The sequence below is a fragment of the Dromiciops gliroides genome, chromosome 1 (assembly GCF_019393635.1).
Source record: "Dromiciops gliroides isolate mDroGli1 chromosome 1, mDroGli1.pri, whole genome shotgun sequence".
Lineage (NCBI taxonomy): Eukaryota > Metazoa > Chordata > Mammalia > Microbiotheria > Microbiotheriidae > Dromiciops > Dromiciops gliroides.
The window spans coordinates 190,275,723-190,300,957 of record NC_057861.1 but is presented as its reverse complement, the minus strand read 5'-3'; the positions used below and the strand labels follow the sequence as shown (position 1 = coordinate 190,300,957).

General features: G+C 35.9%; 1 protein-coding gene across 5 annotated transcripts in view; it reads right to left on the bottom strand.

Annotated features, from left to right (window-relative positions):
• The window catches only part of CARMIL1 (capping protein regulator and myosin 1 linker 1), a 413,672-nt gene that overhangs the window by 104,376 nt on the left and 284,061 nt on the right, over positions 1–25,235 (bottom strand). For 3 of the 5 annotated variants that reach the window (XM_043975747.1, XM_043975749.1, XM_043975750.1), the window contains exon 17: positions 17,856–17,925. In XM_043975747.1, the coding sequence (XP_043831682.1) occupies positions 17,856–17,925 (70 nt within the window). Of the gene's footprint in view, positions 1–1,223; positions 1,236–17,855; positions 17,926–25,235 lie in introns of all 5 variants that reach the window. The other 2 variants (XM_043975746.1, XM_043975748.1) reach the window with 1 other exon arrangement.

Sequence of the window (25,235 nt, the reverse complement as noted above, 5' to 3'; positions counted from 1 at the left end):
CAGTCTTTAAAATCTGTGCAATATGTGTGTGCTTATAAGGATTCATGCTAAGCACTATATGAGATACATAATGCTATATATGACATCATCTATGAACTCAAAGATTTTACCATCATTTGAGAGCAGTTAAGATATCAATAGCACAAAGTGGTCTTTTCCATTTTGTCAAATTTTGACTCAAGTAGAAAACTACATTTTACTACTTTCACTGGAGTATTAACATTTATCTGATGTAAGTCTGATGGATTATTCTGGCTAATTCTAAGAAAAACTCAATAGGTTTTTATCATTCTCTACTAAAAAATAAATTCCCTTCATTTATGTTAAATGTGTTTAAGGGGCAGCTAGATGGCGCAGTGGATAGAGCACCAGCCCTGGAGTCAGGAGTACCTGAGTTCAAATCTGGCCTCAGACACTTAACACTTACTAGCTGTGTGACCCTGGGCAAGTCACTTAACCCCAATTGCCTCACTTAAAAAAAAATGTGTTTAAAGTAGAACCTTCTATTTTTTTTTTTACATCAGTTCATTCTGACAATCCATCTGTAAGTGCATCAGCACACAACATGCTAGGAAGGCTCAATGTGAAGGTTCTAAGTTTGTGAAAGGGAGTGTCAGAACTATTCAGCTTCACTTGGTAGTTTTTTTTAGGGGTTCCCTGGCTGGCTGAAGAAGTTATTCTCATAGAGACCCTTGCCAATGCCCTCTATATAGCATATGAACATGAAATAACTTAAGTAAACAACACTACAAATAAATTGAATGTTATTTCCACAGGTTGGAACAGCATATAAATTGGAAAAGATAAACACCAGTGACTACAGCATGAATTAATAAAAAACACAAATATCTTCAGATATCTACTTGGCTGGCAAGCACAATTTCTTTAAGACATGAAATGTTTTTGAGAAGACCCAATCTGTATCCATGTTAATGCCAACTATCATCCATAGATTTCTAGCTATAGCAATAGGAACCATGTGTGAATTTTAAGGGCTGTGTCTATTAAATCAAGGATCTTTGACAGAAAATATTATATGTGTGCATCTATACATATATATTACATATAATATGCATATTAAGCATAATATTTGAATTTTTTAAAAAAATCCAATAAATTGAAAGCATCAGTGTGTGCTATGCATACAGTGCTGCATTCATTTCTAAGATTGTTTACGGAGTTAGCTGTTAAAAAGCTGACATAAGAATAGTACAAGTACTTACGCAGTGGCCAAGCTGAAGAAAGCACAGGGGGGAAAGGTGAAATATGTTATCAGCAATGAATAAGTAGCACAGAACAGAAGGAAAGCAGCAGTTTCTGTCAATAGGCAATCAGTCAATAAGCATTAATTAAGCATCTACTATGCGCCAGGCACTGAACTAAGCTCTGGGAATATAAAGACAGTCCCTGCTCTCAAGGAGCTCACACTCTAATGGGAGAGACAATATGAATAAATAAACAATTGGCAAAAGTTCTATGTAAAATTCTTTACAGAAGAATTAAGCTTCAGGAAAAAAAGGGAGATTAATTTAAACGTGAAAACAGCAGATCTTTCAAGGAGTTACCTAGAACTATAGATTAAAAATCAATTATTGGGGGGCAGCTAGGTGGTGCAGTGGATAAAGCACCAGCCCTGGATTCAGGAGGATCTGAGTCCAAATCTGACCTCAGACACTTGACACTTATAGCTGTGTGACCTTGGGCAAATTACTTAACCCTCATTGCCCCGCCCCCCCCAAATCAATTATTAAGTATGCAAAGAATAAAAGTGACAAAAAGATAAAGCTGCCTTCATAATGGAAAAGTATTTCTATGACTATAAATGAAAGTTGTTTTAAAATGATTGATATGATTGGAAGGGGTAGATGTGTGTGTGTGTGTATGTATGTGTGTGTGTGTGTGTGTGTGTGTGTGTGTGTGTGTGTGAGAGAGAGAGAGAGAGAGAGAGAGAGAGAGCGAGAGAGAGAAAGAATGAGAGAATGGTTTTAAACTACCTTCATTTTGGATTTTATACTCTAGTACGTTTTAAGGGGAAATCAGATCAAAAGAACTATTTGTAACTGAATACATTTTGAAATGTTGAAAATAAAAGGCCATTTCCTTCAAGAGAGCTATATTACTTAAACAAGCTGTATCATTTCACATGTTGCTTCCATTACTAAGTGAGAAGCGACTTCTAATACTCCATTAACCATACTGATGAGATCATTTGAAACCAAAGGTGAACATAAACCCTGATTTGCTGTCCTCTAAAGATCATCTATTTTAAAACAGATTTTGGCAAGTCCACTTAAAGAGATTAACTTGAAAAACCATTCTATCTTCATATTTTCCAAACCCCACCTTCCTCCAATAATGAGAACTGTGCAAGAATAAAGCTATAATTATTCCTCTGGGAATCTGAGAGGGGGAAAAAATCAATCATAGGGCATACAAAGACTAAAAGTTGGAAAAAGAGATAAAATTACCCTCAGACAATGAAAATACTTCCTTTTTCATTTGGAAAACACGATTTAGTAAAGGCTGTGTTAGCTGGACAAAACACAATTAAAGGTGTTCATTGGCTACCTGGTTCTGCTGCCAAGAATAAGTAGTCTAAGTACTTGAGAAATATGAACTAAGTTTTTTTCAAAATGCTGAAAACTATAGGAGGATAGCATAAGTCTTGCCCGCCCATCCTCCCCTTGTAAAATAGTTTCAGCTTTACATTCTGTTGTTCTGGTCCATAGCAATGTGGTATGTGGGAAGGGACAACAGGTCACAAAGTCATAAATACAAACAACAAACACACTGTCTAATTTTGAAAGCTAGCTGAAAGCCTATCAGATTGAATAGCACTGTTCTAAAGTTCCCACCTACTCATTCCCTCTTTCCATCCATTTAGAAATTTTACAGCTGATGTGCATCCTTTGAAATGATCACCAAAGTAACACAGGATGAAAGTATAGGTGGGCAGCTTCCAGTGAAAATGTTACTCTACAATGAGGCTCACAAGAAGTAGCTGAATTTGCTACTATAATCCATTCAGGCTTCTCTTAACAATGACCCATTCTCCTGGCTGCTAGGTAGTGGAGGGCATCTTAGTGGTTGCTATGATAGAATGCTGGATTTGGAGTCAGGAAGATCTCAGTTCAAATCAAGCCTGAGATATTTACTATAGCTGTATGACCCTGGGGGCAAGTCACTTAACCTCTGAATGCCTCCATTTCCTCAACTGTAAAATGAGGATAATAATGGCACCTACCTCCCAGGGCTGTGGTGAGGATCAAATGAGATAAATTTGTAAAGCACATAGCACAGTGCCTGGCACATAGTAGGCATTTAGTAAAGGCTTGTTTCCTTCCTTCCTTCCTTCCTTCCTTCCTGTTTATCTAAGAGGGAATTAAGATCACAGGAATCAGAGTTTAAGCTTTCAATTTCTACTCTCTTCCATACATGGTATGGTTATAAAATAATTTTCAAAAATACCCAAACTGGATACAACCAAATGAATGTTCTCTCCTTCAAAATAGTCGTGCTGAGAAGCCAGACACTAATTTTAATGATGCTATCACTAGTCAAAACATTTTTGTAATTTCTCTTTGGGAAATTCCTTCCCAACCAATAGTAATTCAACTCAACACATCAAAATATTTTAGATGCCTAACTACTATGGACAGAGCTCTTTGTGGGCTGGAAGAGACTCTGAATTCTTCAAGTCTTTGCTAGAATTGCACATGCTCTGGTAGCCACTAAAGTGGGAAAGACTTTGACTATAAATGAACTAAATTATAGACTGTCCATTGTCTAGGAATCAATCTAGTGAAGTTCTGAGAGGCTCATCACTAGGTTATTCATGACGAATGTTTTTGGCCACAGAAACTCTGGAATGCTATCTACTAGGCTACTATGTGGTGCAATGGATAGAATCCTGAATTTGAAGTTTGGAAGACCTGAGTTCAAATTCTTCCTCAGACACTATGTAACTGAACAACTTCTCATAGCTCCAGTTACATCAGGAAATGGGAATAATAGCACTTATTTAATAGGGTTATTGGGAGGATCAAATGAGAAAACACATATAAAATAGTTTGAAAATCTTAAGAGCCATATAAAGATAGCTATTATTACTAATATATGTAGAGGGAGTTGCAATCTGTTAAGTGATGCATGCCCAGACCAATGAAATTACAAATCCTTGAAGCGACTTATGAAGTAAAGACTTTATATGCAGAGGTAATAAAATGTCAGTCAATTACAGCTATCAATATTAGTGTCATATGGTCAAAACTAAAGAATTTATTCACCTTTTTCTGTTAAAAATCATTAGTTTTAAATTATGTTTTAAAATAATAATTATAAAATTGAAAATGCAATTTGCAAAGAGATTTCTTTGAGTTTTTTAAGAAGTGTCTATGGCAATGAAACAAAATGTATTTTGAAAAGAAATGACATACAAACTGTGTGAGAGGAGACACAAAGATTAAGGAGCCATTGTCCACATCTTCATGGAGTTTGTGATCTGTCCAAATGACACAAACACAAATTCCTATAATAAAAAATAAATGGCAAAAAATTGTGTATGTGAAGTAAAAAGTGCCGTGACAGAATCTAGGACAAATCCATTACTGACAAGCTGAACTGCCAAAGTCGCAACCAACCAGAACAAAAAGGAAAAGAAAAACTTTCTCTTAGCCTTATTTCCCTGCTTGCTATCACTCTGCATCTGTCCTTCTTGTCACAGACAAACTGAGAAAAAGTCCTTTGCACGTGACCCTAAAATTTTCTGTTCTCATTCAATTCTCAACCCTTTGTTGTCTGGCTTCTAACCCCATCACTCAAGTGAAACTGTGCTCTCCAAGGTGACTGATGATGACAACAGTCAAATTTAATGATGCTTCTTTAGTCTTCATCCTTCTAGACTTCTCTACAATACTTAACCCCCTCATCCTTGGATATTCCTGCTTTCATGGCTTTTCATGACATTCTTCTGCTCTGGTTTCTTCTTATTCACCTGACCACTATTCAATTTGATCATTGCCAAATATTGTCAAATCTCCACATCTCTGTCACCTACCTTCTCAACACTCCCCATAATAGCTCAAGACCTCATCATTTTTTTCCCTTAAACTATTGCAACAGCCTCCTAATAGTTCTCCTTGCTTTTACTCTATCTCCTTTCCAAAATATTCTTATACAGCTGCCCAAGTCATGTTACTAAACTATAGATCTGAATATATCACAACCCTTTTCCAAAAGCTCCAATAGTTGCCAACTGTGTATAGGATAAAATAAAAACTCCCTTGCTTGTTCTATAAAATACTTGCAAACTGCTTTGAAAACATTAAAGCACTATATAACTTTATTATCATCATCACATCATCATTAATATTATTGCCCTTCTGTAACGATTGGAATGACGCCACCTGCTGGAGACTTACTGTAGAAGAGTTCTGCCCATGAAGCAAAGGTCTTTGAGGGCAAGACCAGAAGTCTTTTCTTTGGTGTCAGGAAGTGACGCGGGCTAGTGGGAGGAGGAAGGAAGAGACTGGCGCTCAGTCTCGCTCTCTTTCCTCTGGACTCTGGTGGAGAGCGGAGCTAGAAATGTGCTCTCCCTTTAATAGATAGAATTTTAGGCCTTTCTCTCTCTTTACCAAATTCTTATTCTCCTTAATAAATGCTTAAAAGTCTAACTCTTGCTAAAGCTTATAATTTATTGGCGACCACTCATTAAATATTTTAGACAGACTAGCTAGAATTTTAGCCCTTAACAGATGGCTGATCGCGAAGAGGAAAGCTAAACCTCAGTCTTCTGATCTTCTGGTTGGGTAAGAAATTTCCCCTACACTCTCCCTTTAACTGTTAAGTACTGGCGTACTGGCTGTGTTTTCCCTTTAAATTTTTTCGAATGGACCTTTTAAACTCCCTAATTACCCTATTTTTGATTTTAGTCTGTTTAACCAGACAAATGGGAGATAAGATCATGTTAATGCTTTGTTTTTCTGGATTTTCTATTTTTCTTTTTATTTTTGTTAAAAGAGCCAGCAACTTACTCACACAAGGAAATATCTCTCCCTCTCCCAACCGTGCTTTTTCAGAGAAACCTGAAGAGATTCCTGCAGCTTTTCCCAATTCTAACACTAATTGTTGCTCTAATTTTGCATGCCTGGAGGCAATGACCCACCCTCTAGAAGCTTTTAATCCCCTAGCACCTAGAGGCAAAGTGGGGGAAGAGGAATCCAGGCCTGAGTTCAAAATCAAGTCTGATTCAAATTGTGCTGGTCCCTCCCCTCCTCTCCAGACCCCACCCTCTACTCCTCCCATGGCTAAGCCCATTGCTTCCCCTGCCTGGGAAGTCCAGAGATCTAATGCTCATGCGCAACTTTCTCTAACTACATTTGCAGCTTCAGGCTCAGCCCTTCCCCAGCCTGGCTGTGCTTCTGAGACAACTTTAGAAAACCCTTTAAATTCCACATATGCCTGTTTTGTTCATAATTTTGCTAACCTGCTTTTGTCTTTAATTAGTAATCTTATAAAGCATTTGTATGGTGAAAAGACTGACAGACAATATAGAGGGGTTAAAGAAGAAAAACTTAAGCTGAATAAAAATGACAACCATCAACATAGTTCAAGACTCTGCTTCTTTTGCCATGGAAGGGTATATATTTTAAAGAAATGTAGAAGTAAGCAGCAAGGTATTGATATGAGTGTTGGGGATTTTAGATATCGGAATCAAAAGTGTTCTGAATTCACTCAGAGTATTAATGTCAGTTCAGAGGTTACATAGGATTTCTATGCTATTACACCTACATTTTGAAATTAATGGTATGGGTTTATTTTCATAGAGATTTTCATGCTTTTGAGATTGTGTTTTATACTTAGTTTTTAAAACAAGGAGAATATTTGTAAAAGCTTTTTATAGTCATGTGATCAAGTTTATATTTTATAAGACTCTTATTAATATTAAATTCATATTCATTTAGATTTCCCTAGTTTGAATTTCATTGTCTTTTATTATTCCACGTGTATTTTCTTCTATTCATTCATCTATCTAATTTTGAAACATGGTTTTGATTTCATAATACAATGTTAATTCTAGGAGTATTGTGCTCCCATATTCTGAGTTGTTTGTTTTTGTTATTTTTTTTTCCTCAACTGATTATTTGATCAAACTCTTTAAAGCATTTCCCTGGCAAATTGGTTGCCATGGCAAGTGTAAATTGATTCTAGAAGTATTATTTTTGATAAGCATATTCCCAAAAAAAAAAAGAGGGGAACATTTGTAAAAGTTTTCTTTTTTCAAAAAAAAAAGTTCTTTGAGATTCTGTTGTGCTTTAACTTGTATTCAAATATGTTCTGATTTTTCACAAAAGTAATTGTATACTAAGTAAAAAAAAGGGGTATTATTTGAAATTGTTGCATAATTATATATTGTGTTCTGAGTCAAGATGTATTCACATTTTTTGCAATCATTTATTATCCTCAATTTTTAAATCCATATGAGACTTGGATTATGGGAACTTATCATTTAAGACATTAATTGCCTTTATTCTGAGTTATCAGATGCCAGTTGGCCAAGATGCCATCCAATCACAAGAGGAATACATGCAAGAGCAGACACTGAATTGTCACATGAGGGGAGACATGCATGAAGTCAAGGTATGGCCGAGGGAACGGCTTTTGACTAATGTTGAGGTTGGATTCTCTTGGTTTAATATTTTATTTTATTTTTCCCCACAATATTGTACAGATGGCTGGAAGTATTGATCCCACCCATCTCACTTCTACACCTGGCTTCTATGCTCCCTCCTATATGCCTGATGCCATGGACATCTCAATCCCATGCATCTGATTAAGTCTGACTCAGTTTCCTCCAATATGTTCAGTGGCATGGACATATAGTCCATTCACCTGTTTTAAGCCTGGCATACTGCATGGACAGTATATACTGCTCAAGTGTGGGAGTGCTCATATCCCATCATTTCTCTGTTCTTTTATGGTAACACCCATAATTATCTCAGGTGTCATGATAAATACACTGTTGAATTTGGCCTTGACACCTGTTACCAATTATATTAGATTTTTTAAATTTCTCATAATGGCATGAGGATGATTAGGCAGATGATGCAAAAAGTGATGAAACAAAGATAAAAATTATTTTGAAAAATTAATATCACAGCAATTGTCTTCTCAATTACCCTCCATAAGGGGGGGACTATAGTAATATTATATAATATATAATAGTAATATTATAATTTTAAAGAATGTTTCAATTTTTGTTTTATTATATGTTTCATGTGTAACAACTAAGATTCTGAATTCCCTTAGACATGTTTTTGAGAACTTTCATTGTTTGATTTGATTATTGACAAAGCTATTTTAAAGTTGTATTAAGCTCAATTTTGTAGGAAATTTTCCTGGCTGATTACCAGCATCCACATATCAACCCCTGAAAAGACTTCCATTCCACGACTACACCTAGAGGACATCTGAGAAAAGACTTTCAGAGACTTTAAATGAACAGTTTTGTTTTGTTGTTGTTTTTTTTCTCTTTTCTCTTTCTGTTATAATATACACCATCTGTAACATGTATTCTCTGCAGAGGCCCTCCCTTTGCAAGACCAATGTCAAAGCGTCGGTTCATGAGGACAAAAAAAAAATCGCCCCTCTGGACAAAACTTTCCTCTCTTCCTTTTCTATATTGTTGTTCACATATTATTAGTTAGCAATAGTTATTATATTCTTATTACTGTTCCGTCAAGGAAACATTTTGTTTCTTGAGGAACAACAGGGGGGACTGTAACGATTGGAATGACGCCACCTGCTGGAGACTTACTGTAGAAGAGTTCTCTTGTCTTCTTGAAGTGGTAAGATGGCACAATCTATTTCCAGACTACCTTTCCAACCTAATTGCACAAAATTCTCCTTCACACACCAGTTTCCAACTAAATTAAGCTACATGTTGTTCCATTTACATGGCATTATTTCCCAGTGTTGTCCATTTCCACCGGTTGTCGCTCAATTCCTAGAATGCACTCCCTCACCAACATTGCCTCACAGAATCTTTCCTCAAGGCTCAGTTTAAGGCTACATCATAGATCATGTCTATCTGGATCTACTCAGTTCCTATTTCCCTCCTTATACTCCCCAAATTAATTTGTATAAATTTATATTGATTTACCTTTATAATCCTTGAGGGTGAGGACTATTTATTTTTATCTTTGAAACCATAGCACCTAGTACAGTGCCTGGTTCATAATAGGCACCTAAGAAATGCTTGTTGAATGAATGAATAACAATAATAGCTAACATATATCACTATAAGCTTTGCAAAGATCCGTCCATCCATCTATCCACCCACACATACATACATATACACACAATTTAATTTGATCATTGGAACAGACCCATAAAGTAGGTTGCTAATATGACCCTCATTTTACACATAAAAAATGGTTCAAGGGCAGCTAGGTGGAGCAGTGGATAGAGCACCGGCCCAGGAGTCAGGAGTACCTGAGTTCAAATCCGGCCTCAGACACTTAACACTTACTAGCTGTGTGACCCTGGGCAAGTCACTTAACCCCAATTGCCTCAGCAAAAAAATAAATAAATAAATAAAATAAAAATGGTTCAAAAGAGTAAAGTGACTTCCTCAGGATGACACATCTAGTTAAGTGTCTGAGACAGGATTTAAATTCTGGTTCCCTTGATTCTAAGACCAATTTTCTATCCATTATGTCATCTAGCTATGTCTGAAAGAAATCAAGAAGGCTTCATGGAGGATGTGGTTCTTAAAAGGACTGAAAGAGTTCAACAGGTAGAAATGGGATTATCGAGGGACATTCTAGGTCTAGGATACTGCAAGAACAGAGGTGGGGAGGAAGAAAAGTATATGGGGACAGTCAATAATATGGTTTCAGTGGAGTTTGGAATACATGAAGAAGAGTGGTATGAAGTAGTAGGAAGGTAGGGTGATGCCAAATAGTGAAGGGTCTTAAATGACAAGGTAAACAGCTTAGACATTATTTGGAAGGCAATAAAGAAACACTGAAGGGTTTGAAACAGTGGCATACTAGGCCTATGCATAAAGAAGATTACTTGGTATCAATTTAAAATATGAATTAGAGGTGGAGGAAGAAAGTGGAAGCTGAGGACAAGTAAAGAAGTACTTGAATGGTAGCAGTGAGAAGAAGAAGGGGATGAACACAAGAGTTTGTTTGAAGCAGTTCAGAGATAATACTAATGTTAAAACTTGCTGCTGAGAAAAACGGGGAAGACAGAAGGAGAAATAATAGATTTTTTTATTTTTTATTTTTTGGAATAATAGATTTTTAAGGAAAGATCAGTTATGTTTTGGACATGTTGAATTTGAGATACTGGAGGGGGGACATCCAGGCAGAGATGATGTCCAAAAGAAGTGAGCAAGATTTCTAATGTCAAGAATTAAGAGAAATAACAGGACCATGGGAACTACCAAGTTTAAGGGATCAGGAAGAGAAGTCAGCAAAGGGGACATTGAAGAAGGGGTCAGTTAGGAATAGAAGTAGGAGAATGTGGTGACATAGAAGCCAAGAATGAAGAGAATATTGAGAAGAAAGGGATGATTTTGCAGCAAGTTTCTCTAGTAAAGTTTTACACACACACACACACACACACACACACACACACACACACAATATTTATCTTGAAAATATGTTTATATATTTCCAAGATACATTTAGTCAAATATGATTCCCCAATTTGAAAATGGCCAAATGATAATAAAAGGAGTTCTCAAGTGAAGAAATCCAAGTTATCAACAGGCATATAAAAATGCTCCAAATCACTAATAATTAAAGAAATTCAAATTAAAATAACTCTGAGGTTCTACTTCATCCAAAAGATTGGCAGAGTTGACAAAAAAAGGAAACAAACCCACAGTTCATTGCTGGTAGAGTTGTGAATTGGTACAGATGTTCTGAAAAACAACTTGGAACAATATACCCAAAGTTACAAAGTGAATATACCTTTGATCTAGTGATATCACTACTAGGCATATTAAAGATTAAGGATTAAAGAAAGAAAATAAGATTAGATATAGAAAGATAGAGACATTCACGTCTATATCTACATATATCAGCTCTTTTTGTACTGGCAAAGAACTGGAAACCAAAGGGGTTTTCATTATCTGGGGAAAGACTAAGCAAATTATAGTATATGAATATAATGGAAAACCATTCTTTTGTAAGAAGTTCTGAAAGAGACCAACCAAATCAGCAAAACCTGGGAAGACTTCTTTGAATTGATGCAGAAATAAGTGAGCAGAACCAAAAGAACAATTTATACTATAATAATAACATTGTAAAAATGACCAATCTGGAAAAAATTAAGAACTCTTATCATTGCATTAATCAACCATGAAATCCAAAGAATGAATGCTACCCTTCTCCTGACAGAGAGGTAATGAAATAAACATGGAGAATGAGGCACACATTTTTTTTGTACATGGCAAATATGGCAATTTTCTTTGCTTGACTATGCATATTTGATACAAGGGCTTTCTTTTTCTTTTTTCAATGAAAGGGAGAGAGAGAAAATAAATGCTTATTAAGTGAAAAAAGAATGAGTGGGTGGTCAAAAGCATTCAATAATATTGAGGTCAAAGTGGAAAATACCATTGGACTTGGACATTTTTAAGTTGTTAGTGATTATTGAGAGAGTAATTTCAATAAACTGGTGGGAACAGAAATCACATTGCAAAAAGGTTGAGAAATGAATAAATGCTGTTAATAGGAGAATTTTGTTTAGGCTATATCTTTAAAGATATTTGGCAATAAGAAGGAGGAGAATGAATGGAATGAAAGCCAAAGAGTCAAGGAAAGGCATTTTGAGGTGGAGACCTGGCAATGTTATTAAGCAGAAGGGAAGGAGCTAATGAATAGGGGCAGACTGAAGATGAATGAAAACCAGGGGAACATAACTGGGACGGATCTTGGGAGATAGGCACACATTTGGCAAATATTTGGAATATTTCTTCCCCTGTGAAAAGGTGAAAATGTGAGAGACCACTGAAAAAACAGGAAGGGGAAGTGAGAAATTCCACATCTATTGGTTTCATTCTTTGGGGTAAAATAAGAGGTGAATTTAACCTACATATAAATTCACAAGACATTTCTTTTTTCGTGGTTTATGACATGGCTTTAGAGGAAAATGTAAAGATTTTGTTTTCATATTTCCGAGCAATAATGATTAATTTATGAAATAAAAATCTTATTATCTTATAGTGAAATGAGGCTATTATTAATCAAATTAACACCTGTATAAAGCTTTTTCACTTGGGAATATAGAAATACAATGAGAACTACAAGGGCAATACACAAGAGAGGTGAGAATAGAGAGGGGAAATCAACATATGGTGTCTATGGAAATGTTATATAAATTGAGCTATTCATAGAATTTTCTCCTGATACCTTAACTCCTGACTTAAATGCACTTTTTTTTCCTTTTTCTATCCATATACAACCACTGGCTTAAAACTTATTTCTTTTTCTCCTCTGTCATTGCCTAAACTGTGGTTTCCAAACAAATCTCTAGATTTTCTTTCCTGCCAAGAGGAATAAGGAACCTGGGAAAGAAGGGTTTTATGGTAGTTGTGTTAATCATTTGATTCTGTTGCCATAATATGGAACATTTTTTCCTTTTAAATATTGAAATATATTGGTATTATATAGTATAAGTACATCTACACACATATAGAATTCAAAATATATAGTTATTTTGTTCCAATGCTGATAATAGATTAAATTAAGTGAAGAAAAGTCATGTTCATACAAGGCTTTATAGGACGCTGTAATGGGGGGGCAGGGGGGAGCATATATTTACAATGCCATCACACCATTACTCATATGATCTCAGATACAGCATTCAAAAAAGGAATCACAAAACTCTATAGCTTGAAAGGATCTCTGTAAGTTCATTCATCTGTCTACATGTAGCATCACAATTAAGTTATTACAAACCAATCAGAATCTAATCTACAAACAGGGTTTCCATTGGTAAGAAGGTACTCAACCTCAGAAAGTTAACACAGAATTTTAGAGCACTTGCTGTTGTTCAGTTCTGTCCAACTCTTCATGACCCCCAGAACCACAGCACACCAGGCCCCTCTATCCTCCACTATCTCCTGAAGTCTGTCAAACTTCATATTTGTTGATTACATTGAACTATCTATCCATCTAACCTTCAGCTGTCCCCATCTCCTTTTGCCTTCAATCTTTCCCAACAGCAGGGGCTTTCCCAATGAGTGAGTTGTCTTCTCACTACATGGCCAAAGTATTTAAGCTTCAGCTTTGGCATTTGACCATCCAATGAATAGTCTGAAATAATTTCTTTAATTTTATCTCCTTGCTCTCCAAGGCACTCTCATAAGTCTTCTCCAGCACCACAATTTGAAAGCCTTGATTCTGTGGTGCTCAGCTTTCCTTACAGGTGTTAAGGGCTAAAATTCTAGCTAAACTGTCTAAAATATCTAATGAGTGGTCGCCAATAAATTATAAGCTTTAGCAAGAGTTAGACTTTTAAGCATTTATTAAAGAGAATAAGAGTTTGATAAAGAGAGAAGAAAAGCCTAGATTCCTCTATCTATTAAAGGGAGAGCGCATTTCTAGCTGTCTTCTCCACCAGTGTCCCCAGGAAAGAACCCGAGACCGAGCACCAGTCTCTTCCTTCTTCCTCCCACTAGCCAGTGTCACTTCCTGATGCCAAAGAAAAGACTCCTGGTCTTCCCTTTTGAGCGCGGAACTCTTCTACAGTAAGTCTCCAGCAGGTGGCGTCATTCCAATCGTTACATAGGGCAACTCTCAGAGCCATACATGGCTACTGGGACAACCATACCTTTAACTACATGGACTTTTGTTGACAAGGTGATATCTGCTTCTTAGTATGCTGCCCATATTTTTGCTAACTCCTTAGAGATCTAAGAGAACTTCAGTTGTTTAGTCCAGTCTACTTATTCTTCAGATAAGAAAACTGAGGCCCTTATGAATTAAGTAGTATGCCTAGAGCCAAAAAACTCATTAATAACAGGCCTAGGGTTGGCATCCGTTTTTTTTTTGTGTTTTTTTTAAGTGAGGCAATTAGGGTTAAGTGACTTGCCCGGGGTAACACAGCTAATAAGTGTTAAGTGTCTGAGGCTGGATTTGAACTCAGGTACTCCTGACTCCAGGGCTGGTGCTCTATCCACTGTGCCACCTAGCTGCCCCTCATCCTGCTCTTCTGATTTCTAGTTCAAAGCTCTTTTCACTATAACATTGTGGCTAATTATTTTTAAAAAGCACTTCTGAACATGATTTTACAAGGTCAGCCAGCTGGATCATTTCCAAACCACTTTCTTTTAATTTTATTTATTTATTGTTTTGGTGGGGCAATGAAGGTTAAGTGACTTGCCCAGGGTCACATAGCTAGTAAGTGTCAAGTGTTTAAGGCTAGATTTGAACTCAGGTCCTCCTGAATCCAGGGCTGGTACTTTATCCACTGTGCCACCTAGCTGCCCCTTCCAACCACTTTCTATGTCTTAATTCCATATCATAACTGGGTATCGGTGAAAGCACAGGCTATTTGCTGGATTCTAACTCAGTTTTGGATTCTGACTCAATTTTTTCTGGGGGTATTGTAGGAATCCAAGTATATATTAATAATAATGGATAACCTTTATAAAACACCTTACTATGTGCCAGGCCCTGAAATAATATTATTATATCAGCTGATCCTCACAACAATCCTAGGAGATAGGTGCTTATTATTATCCTCTCCATTTTACAGATGAGGAAACTGAGGCAGTTTTTTTTAAATGACTTGCCCACAGTTACACAGCTAGTTAAGTGTCTGAGGCTGGATCCGAACTAAGGTCTTCCTGATTATAGAGGCCCAGCACTCCATCCACTGTATCATCTAGGTTCCCTACCTGCTACCAGAAAAGAAGAGCGGCAGTACCAAATGGGAGCCTAAAGAAGAAATGAAAACTTAAAAAAAAACAAAACAAAACCAGATTTTAAAACTACAAAGCTAAGTTAAAGCTTAAAGAAACCAAAACAAATAAAAACAAAAACCTAGCCTTTAGTCAAAACAATCAGGTTTTACTCCCAAATCTAATGCATGTTAGATTGGATATGAAACTGGGTAAGTGACTTCACAAGGTTTTGTGACTTAATATCCTCATCCAGATATAATGGATAGAGGAAGACATGGGTTCAAATCCTAGTTCTGACACCTACCGCCTATGTTACCTTAGGCAAGTTACTTTTATTTTTTTTTTTTAGTGAGGCAATTGGGGTTAAGTGACTTGCCCAGGGTCACACAGCTAGTAAGTGTTAAGTGTCTGAGGCCGGATTTGAACTCAGGTACTCCTGACTCCAGGGTCGGTACTCTATCCACTGTGCCATCTAGCTGCCCCTTAGGCAAGTTACTTAACTCATTAATCTAGGTCATTTTTTGTTTTTTTTTTGTTTTTATGGGGCAATGAGTGTGAAGTGACTTGCCCAGGGTCACACAGCTAGTAAGTATCAAGGGTCTGAGGCTGGATTTGAACTCAGGTCTTCCTGAATCCAGGGCCGGTGTTTTATCCAGGTGGACTGTGCCACCTGGCTGCCGCTAGACAACTTTTTAAGACTATTGGTTGTGGGGGCAACTAGGTGGCGCAGTGGCTAAAGCACCAGCCCCAGCCCTGGATTCAGGAGTACCTGAGTTCAAATCTAGCCTCAGACACTTGCCACTTACTAGCTGTGTGATTCTGGGCAAGTCACTTAACCCCCATTGCCCCACCAAAAAAAAAAAAAAAAAAGACTATTGGTTGCAATGAAAAGGCTAAAATGCATTGATCTACAGAGTTCCCTCACGAAGAAGTTGCCTGTACCAGTAAAATCAAAGGTCTTATTCTCTATTGGGGATATAGTCCTTATTCCTATATAATAAGAAAAATCATACCATAATGAAGCCCTGTGAGGAAAACATTTTGTAAACCTTAAAATGATAATGAGTTTGTTATAATTACTACTATTTTATCATCCTCTGATTAACCACTTACAGGGGCCATGGAAAAGCCTTGAATTCTTAAGACTCTCACAAATTGGTATTGAAAATAAAACAAAAGGGGGCAGCTAGGTGGCACAATGGATGAGCACCGGCCCTGGATTCAGGAGAACCTGAGTTCAAATCCGGCCTCAGACACTTCACACTTGCTAGCTGTGTGACCCTGGGCAAGTCACTTAACCCTCATTGCCCCACCAAAAAAAAAAAAAAAAGAAAAGAAAAGAAAAACCTTTTATGTTCCAAAATCATAAAAGTTGGCCTTTTCTGGAACTAATTTATAGTTCTGGATATAATTCTGGTACTAATAATACTGAAATAATTCAATTCAACAAGCATTTGACATATTATTATTATTAAATGTTTATGATATGCAGAGTCCTGTGTTAATCACTGGAGATATGACAAAAAAAGAAATACTCCCTGCTTTCAAAAGGTTACATTTTTACTAGGGGATACTATAATACTAGACATATGTTGTTGTTTTGTTGTTATTAACTCGTATTTCAGTCACATTCTACTCTTCATGACCCCTTTTGGGATTTTCTTGACAAAGATGCTGGAGTGGTTTGCCATTTCCTTCTCCGACTCATTTTACAGATAAGGAAATTGAGGCAAATGGAGTTAAGTATCTTGCTCAGGGTCATACAGCTAATAAGTGTTTGAGGTCACATTTGAAGGCAAGTTTTTTTACTTTAGGCCCAGCATTGCTATCCACTGTACCACCTACCTGCCCATAAGCACATACGACATATACATATAAGTAAGCAATTTGAGATGGGATATGATCAGTAAAGGCTTCCTATAGGAGGGGGCACCAGAGCTGGCCTTAAAAGAAATTAGGGATCCAAATAGATGGAAATGAAAAAGGAAATATGCATTAAGAGTATTAGTCAGATCTTATAGATAAAGTCAGAATTATTAGCCTAAAGCATTTTGTAAACTGTAAAGCATCATATAAATTGTTATCATAATCTCTATGTTTAGTTGGATTTTCTATGTTAGGCATAATATTTTTATATATGAAATAAGATACAGAAGCAACGGAGCCACACAGCCTATCTGAAAACTGTTTGCTTCAGCATAGGCAGCCAGAAATGAGAGATAAAAACTTATGAAAAAGATGGACTAGAAGCTTATTGTTCAAGGATTAGACTAGCTAAATTTGGAGAAGCATATAAATTTCTTGCAATCTCTCTCTCTCTCTTTTTTTTTTGGTAGCTAAAGCAACTCAAAAGACAATTACATAGTTATAGAGGGATTGTAATCTGTGTGAATGATGGGAAGACTGATAATGATACTGACAAAGATGAGAATAACAAGGATAAAGCATTTTAAGGTTTACAAAATGCTTTACAAATATTTTTTCCTTTTATCATTACAACCACCTTGGGAGGCAGGTGCTATTGCTATGCTCATCTAACAGATGAGGAAACTGAGGCAGCCAAAGGCTAAGTGATTTGCACAAGGTCACCCAACTGCTAAGTGTCAGAGGCTAGATCTGAACTCAGGTTTTCCTGACTCCAGGTTCAGCACTCAATCCACTGTACCGTCTACCTGCCTTATGGATTCTTAGGTAATGGGATAGAAAAATCAGTCCCTTAAAAAATGTACTTGAAGGTTTCTTGAAGGAGCAAATGGGGTACTAACACTCTATAATGGCTACACTTGGAGAAAAATAGAATCAGAACTTTTATCACATGTTTATTCTCCCCTATTTACCCCCTGTGGAGTTACAGTATTGCATGCCAGGAAAAAGTCAACTCAATTCTGAGGCTATTTTCTCATGTGCATATAACTGAAATTAGACTTACCTCACAACTGCTGAGATCAAGAGAAACCCCCTTCAGATTATGATTACAAGCCAAACCCAGTAAGAGTGCTCTGGAAAAAAAGAAAATTATCATATAACTACCAAATTCTTAGATTTTTTTTTTAAAGAAAAGTACAAATTCTGATAAAAAATTCTAACAACCTCTAGAGAAAGAACTAATGAAATCTGAATGCAGACTGAAGCATATTTTTAAAAAAATTTTTCTATTTCTTTTTTTGGGGTGGTGGTGGTGGTGGTTGTGTTTTCTTTCATAACATGACATGGAAATTGGGGCAGCTGGATGGTACAATGGATAGAACACTGGCCTTCAAGTTGGGAGGACCTAAATTCAAATTTTACTTCAAACATTTACGAACTGTATGATCATGGGCATGTCACTTAACCCGATTTGTCTTAAACACCTGGGGCCATCACCAATCATCCTGATAATATATCTTGCCAATGGACCCAAATGGCTCCCGAGGAGACAGTGAGCCTGATAATTTTGCATAGCCCTCCCTCCCTTAAATCCAGTTCATTGCAACTCATGACATCTATCATGGTCCTCTTTGAGAATGAAGGACAAAGGGCAGTTAGGTGGCACAGTGAATAAAGCACTGGCCCTGAATTCAGGAGGACCTGAGTTCAAATCTGCCCTCAGACACTTGATATTTACTACCTGTGTGACCCTGGGCAAGTCACTTAACCCTCATTGCCCTGGAAAAAAATTAACAGAGAACCAATGACAAACAACAATAATATAGAAATATGCTTTGAATTACCACATGAATAACTGATACCAGATTGCTTGCTTTGTCAAGGAGATAGGAGGGGAAAGAAGGGAGAGATTTTGGAACTTAACATTTTAACAAATTAATGTTAAAATTATTTTTATACATAATTAGAAAAAATATTAAAATTTCCTAAAATAATTTAATTAATTAATCAAAAGAAAAGTCAAGCATATACTCTGACCTGTGTTGAAGAAAGAAAATTACCTAAATGACAGGTCAAACAGAAAACACAACTGTGGATTTTTTTTTTTAATTCTAGTTATCTTCTTTGTAGAGGTGGGGGAATCTGAATGTAAAACTTTGTATATAACATTAAATTTGGTTGACGTATAGGTTAGTTTTGCTGAACTGCTACTTTCTTCATTTCTTCATTTTTACATTGTCTTATAATGGGTAAGGAAATGGGGAACACCTTATTTGAAAAGCAAGATGATATAAAAACAAAAGACATCAATGCTTTTTAAAAAAAAAATCAATTCCAATTGTAGCTCTATAGCTTTCTTTGGTTTACACAGTAAGTGTTCTATCATAAATGCAAAAGCCAACAGGAATGCTATTCCTATGCAAATAAACCAAGAGTAAAGCTAATTGCACATTGAAATTAAATGGAGTTCATCAAAGATAATTCCCACCTGCACCTACTTTAGAGCATCATTAATAATGCTTAGATTATTAGGTAATTGTTATCAGAGCAGCAAAAAAGATAAAAGAGTGTCCCCAAAGGTATTATTTTTGAGTGCAGAAGCCATATTCTGTGTTGTTATTCCAAGGTTCAAAATTAACCAGTTTAGCAGATAAAAGAAGATACAATTTCATTTTAGCAATGATAAAAAAAAGTTGAGCCTATGAAAAATTCACTCATTCTCTAATTCCACATTACTGTGATCTAGGAAAAGTAGAGCTTAAAAAGCTATCTTATAAGAAGGGAATAATGTTGATTCACCTCACAATGGTGTATCTGCCTCCCACTCAGCAGGAAGCAACTAAATGAAAATTATTTAAACGTTTCCCTTGTATGTGTTCATGAGTTCAGACCTCATTAATCCAGATTTTGTGATCATTTGGACAAAAGCCCATATGAAACTTGCTTTAGCAATATCAACAGTAAAAATTCTGATATGCAAATTAACAGGGTAAAAGACTCTGGGGGGGGGGTATATTTCCTAAAAATCAAACACTACTCTAACAGGACCAACAAGCATATAAACAGATAATGTGTTGGTTAATATCTGATTCTTATCTATTCATATAAAATGTTGCCATAGGACTTCTATTTGGCAATACTGTATTCAATACCTTTTTTTTTTTTTTTGGTGAAGCAATTGGGGTTAAGTGACTTGGTCAGGGTCACAGCTAGTAAGTATCAAGAGTCTGAGGTCGGATTTGAACTCAGGTCCCCCTGACTCCAGGGCCAGTACTCTACTGCGCCACCTAGCTGCCCCTGAATTGTATTAAATAAAAATGAATTTCTTTCAAAACACTGAGGGTGAGTAATTCAGGCTTTTCACTAATTCAGACTTCACTTTCCCTAATAATAACAATTGAGGAAAGGACTGAATTACTTCCAGTACATGTACATTTGTTTCCTTATTTCCCCACTCTTTATTCTCTTAGAACAGGAGCATGTATGTATGTGTGTGTGTGCACACATGCATGTGTGTGTATGGCTTGCAAGTCCATTTGACTAAACACAGTAAGGCAAAAAATAATTAAGTAATATAAGAATCTTTTTTAAAGCTTATATCATGCTTAAAAACAAATTCACTGGGGCAGCTAGGTGGTGCAGAGGATAGAGCACTGGCCCTGGATTCAGGAGGACCTGAGTTCAAATCTGGCCTCAGACCTTTCACACTTACTGGCTGTGTGACCCTGGGCAAGTCACTTAACCCCAATTACCTCACCACTCACCCCCCAAAAATTCACTTTTCATGCAGTTATTTTAGCTTTGAGAAGATAGAGCCCAAATATTTTTTTCTCTTAACCGTATCTAAGCATGTCCCGAAAGACACTTTTTCTTCAAGATACATCTATAAGTTCCAAGAACCTCAATTCATACCTTGCTTTCTTTTTCTTTATTTCTTTGTCTCACATCCCTTTGTCCATTTCCTTTTCTAATCCTATTTATCCTTTGTTCAAAGGATTGGAGTAGGAAAAAAAAATCTATAGAAAATGTACCTCCAAATGTAATATAGTCCTTTATTCTTGAGGATTATTGGAAAGAATGGACATATGTTATTGGTGTATAGGTCTTGCTTCTTTCTTTATGTTATCATTTTAATTTTTGGCTTAATAATATCATGGAGAGATTTGCATTTTTATTCTAACATTATATTTTTATAATCCTACCTTTGAAGAAAAAAAATTCTCCCCTCCTTCCCTTTTAATGACTTTCCCTGGTAAAGTTAAGGCTATAGGAGTAATAACATACATTAATCTCTTTAACTAAACCAAGTCCACAATTGGGAGAAAACTACTCAGGGGGTCAGCATAATTAACTAACTCAGCAGAAACTGTCATTTAATGATGAACCAAAATACGCTGGCCAACTTTCTGAAACATTTTATTTCATTTATCTTAATATATTTATGAAAACCTTGATTACTTTAATAATTTCTTTCTTTCTTCAAAGACCCCTGCAAACATGGAACACTAAGACAGCAAATGATACTTGAGTTTTAGGTTTAATTTCCTTGCTTCTGAATGGTTAATTCTATATAATTATTTTTCAAAGCACTCCTAAGTAAATTAAAAATACCAAGCCAAAAAAATTTTTAAAAGAGAAATAATTAGCATATATTGAATCCTTAATGGCAAGATACCTAAAACAATAGCCCTAGGATATTTCTGAAGCACAACATGCAATCTCTCCTGCAGAGCACTAAGGAAAACATCAAGGCACAGCAACTCAATGGCCTTTGAAGCATGCTTGAAATGTTTCAGCTCGAATGAAAAACATGACCTCAAAATGAAAGGCCAAGTAATGAAGCAAATAATTCCCTACTTAAAAAAATATTCATTAGTATTGCCCCTTAACCCCACTAAAAGAAAAGTGGGGTAAAAGCAGTGTGGAAAGTTTCTGTGGAAAACACTATTATTATTTCAAAATCCAAAACTGTTAATGTAATAATTTCTAATTGTCTGCATCCCCCACATCCATCCCTTTTACATGTACTTATTACCAAGTACTTCTAAAAAATCAGACTCTATCTGATTCTTATTCTACCACGGAAGAATTAGTTGTTTCCTTACTGCTTTTCAGAAGTCTCATCAATACAATATTTAATTATTTACAGTTAACATTGCTAAATATCATAATCATTATGACAAAGAAAGAAAAATCGTTCAAATCTGTGAGACTTTATATTTCTAGGAGACATGCAGAAACGAACCAAACTTGTCCACTATCAGTATTTAATACACTTCCACAAAGTGGGAACCATGATGGTGAAAGGATTATTGATTTGGCATGACTATCATTTTATACAAATATTGATATATCACATTCACACCAAAAATAAAATGTTATTTAGAAACAGTAAATCCTTATGCAGGTGATACAGGTATAGGGAATTCTGAATAATTAAATGTTCTAAGCAATAGAACATTGCCATATATACCATATACAGATCAGCAATCCTTTAATAATTAGAAAAAATACACTTAATTAAAAGTATTCTGAACATAACTGATGTTAGTGATAATGACCTTGGGGTATTGAATGATCCTGAAATCCCCATTGTAGTCCAAAAAAATTAAACTATTATTGGCATACATAGATGCATAAATGTTTATAGAATTCTCAGTAAATAGCATTCTGGGTTTGGGGGCTTTTTTTTTTTTTTTTGCATTTTTATTTTTTTTCCCGTTACATGTAAAGATAATTCTCAACTTTTGTTTATACAAGCTTTCTAATTTCAGATTTCTCTCCCTCCCTCCCCTCCCTCTCTCCCCCCTCCCCTAGACAGCAGGTAATCTGATATAGGTTATATATATAAACACGTAATAACATTAATCCTATTTCTGCATTAGTCATGTTATAAGAGAAAAATCAGAGCAATGATGAAAAACCTCAAAATAGAAAAAAAAAAAAACAGCACCAAAACCAAAAGAAATAGTATGGTTCATTCAGCATCTATACTCCACAGTTCTTTTTTTTTTTTTTTCCCCTTGGATTTGGAGATCCTCTTCCATCATGAGTTCCCTGGAACTCTTCTGTACCATTGCATTGGTGAGAAGGATATAGTCCATCACATTAGATCAACACTCAATGTTGATGATACTGTGTACAATGTTCTTCTGGTTCTGCTCATCTCACTCATCATCAGCCCACACAAGACCCTCCAGGTTTCTCTGAACTCCTCCTGCTCATCATTTCTTACAGCACAATAGTATTCCATTGTATTCATATACCACAACTTGTCCAGCCATTCCCCAATTGATGGGCATCCCCTCAACTTCCAATTCCTTGCCACCACATAAAGAGCAGCTATAAATATTTTTGTACATATGGGTCCCTTTCCCCTTTCCATGATTTCTTTGGGAAAAAGACCCAAAAGTGGTATTGCTGGGTCAAAGGGTATATACAGCTTTATCGCCCTTTGGGCATAATTCCAAATTGCTCTCCAGAAAGGTTGGATCAGTTCACAGCTCCACCAACAATGCATTAGTGTTCCAATTTTTCCACAGCTTCTCCAACATTTATTATTTTCCTTTTTTGTCATTTTAGCCAATCTGATAGGTGTCAGGTGGTACCTCAGAGTTGTTTTAATTTGCATCTCTCTAATCAATAGTGATTTAGAGCATTTTTTCATATAGGAATAGATAGCTTTGGTTTCTTCATCAGAAAACTGCCTGTTCATATCCTTTGACCATTTCTCAATTGGGGAATGACTTGGATTCTTATAAATTTGATTTAGTTCCCTATATATTTTAGAGATGAGGCCTTTATCAGAACTACTGGCCACAAAAATTGTTTCCCAGCTTTCTGCCTCCCTTGTAATTTTGGATGCATTGCTTCTGTTTGTACAAAAATTTTTTAATTTAATGTAATCAAAATCATCCATTTTGCATTTTATAATATACTCTATCTCTTGTTTGGTCATAAACTGTTTTCCTTTCCAAAGATCTGATAGGTAGACTCTTCCTTTCTCTCCTAATTTACCTATGGTATCACCTCTTATGTCTAAATCATGTATCCATTTTGACCTTATTTTAGTATAAGGTGTAAGATGTTGATCTATGCCTAATTTCTGCCATACTATCTTTCAGTTTTCCCAGCAGTTTTTGTCAAATACTGAGTTCCTATCCCAGAAGCTGGAGTCTTTGGGTTTATCAAACATTACATTACTAGTGTCATTTACTACTGCATTTCCTGTGCCTAGCCTATTCCATTGATCTACCACTCTATTTTTTAGCCAGTACCAGATAGTTTTGATGACTGCTGCTTTATAGTAAAGCTCCAGGTTTGGTACCGCTAACCCACCTTCCTTTGAATTTTTTTTTTCATTATTTCCCTGGATATTCTTGATTTTTTGTTTTTCCAGATGAATTTTGTTATTATTTTTTTCTAGCTCTATAAAATAATTTTTAGGTAGTCTGATTGGTATGGCACTGAATAAGTAAATTAATTTAGGCAGTAGTGTCATTTTTACTATATTAGCTCTGCCTATCCATGAGCAATTGATATCTTTCCAATTATTCAGATCTGATTTGATTTGTGTGAAGAGTGTTTGGTAGTTGTGTTCATAGAGTTCCTGGGTTTGTCTTGGCAAGTAGACTCCCAAGTATTTTATATTATCTACCGTTACTTTAAATGGAATTTCTCTTTCTATCTCTTGCTGCTGGACTTTGTTGGTCATGTATAGAAATGCTGATGATTTTTGTGGATTTATTTTATATCCTGGTACTTTGCTAAAGTTGTTAATTGTTTCAAGTAATTTTTGAGTTGATTCTCTAGGATTCTTTAAGTATACCATCATATCATCTGCAAAGAGTGATAGTTTTGTTTCCTCCTTGCCTATTCTAATTCCTTTAATTCCTTTCTCTTCTCTGATTGCTAAAGCTAACATTTCTAGGACAATATTAAATAATAGGGGTGATAATGGACATCCCTGTTTCACCCCTGATCTTATTGGGAAGGCCTCTAATTTATCTCCATTGCATATAATACTTGCTGATGGATTTAGGTAGATACTGTTTATTATTTTAAGGAAAGCTCCACCTATTCCTAAACTCTCTAGTGTTTTTATTAGGAATGGGTGCTATATTTTGTCAAAAGCTTTCTCTGCATCTGTTGAGATAATTATTTGATTTTGGTTGGTTTTCTTATTGATATGGTTGATTATGTTAATAGTTTTCCTAATGTTGAACCAGCCCTGCATTCCTGGTATAAATCCCACCTGGTCATAGTGTATTATCCTGGTGATCACTTGCTGTAATCTCCTTGCTAATATCTTATTTATGATTTTAGTATCAATATTCATTAGGGAAATTGGTCTATAATTTTCTTTCTCTGTTTTTGCTTTGTCTGGTTTTGGTATCACCACCATATTTGTGTCATAAAACAAATTTGGTAGAACTCCTTCTTC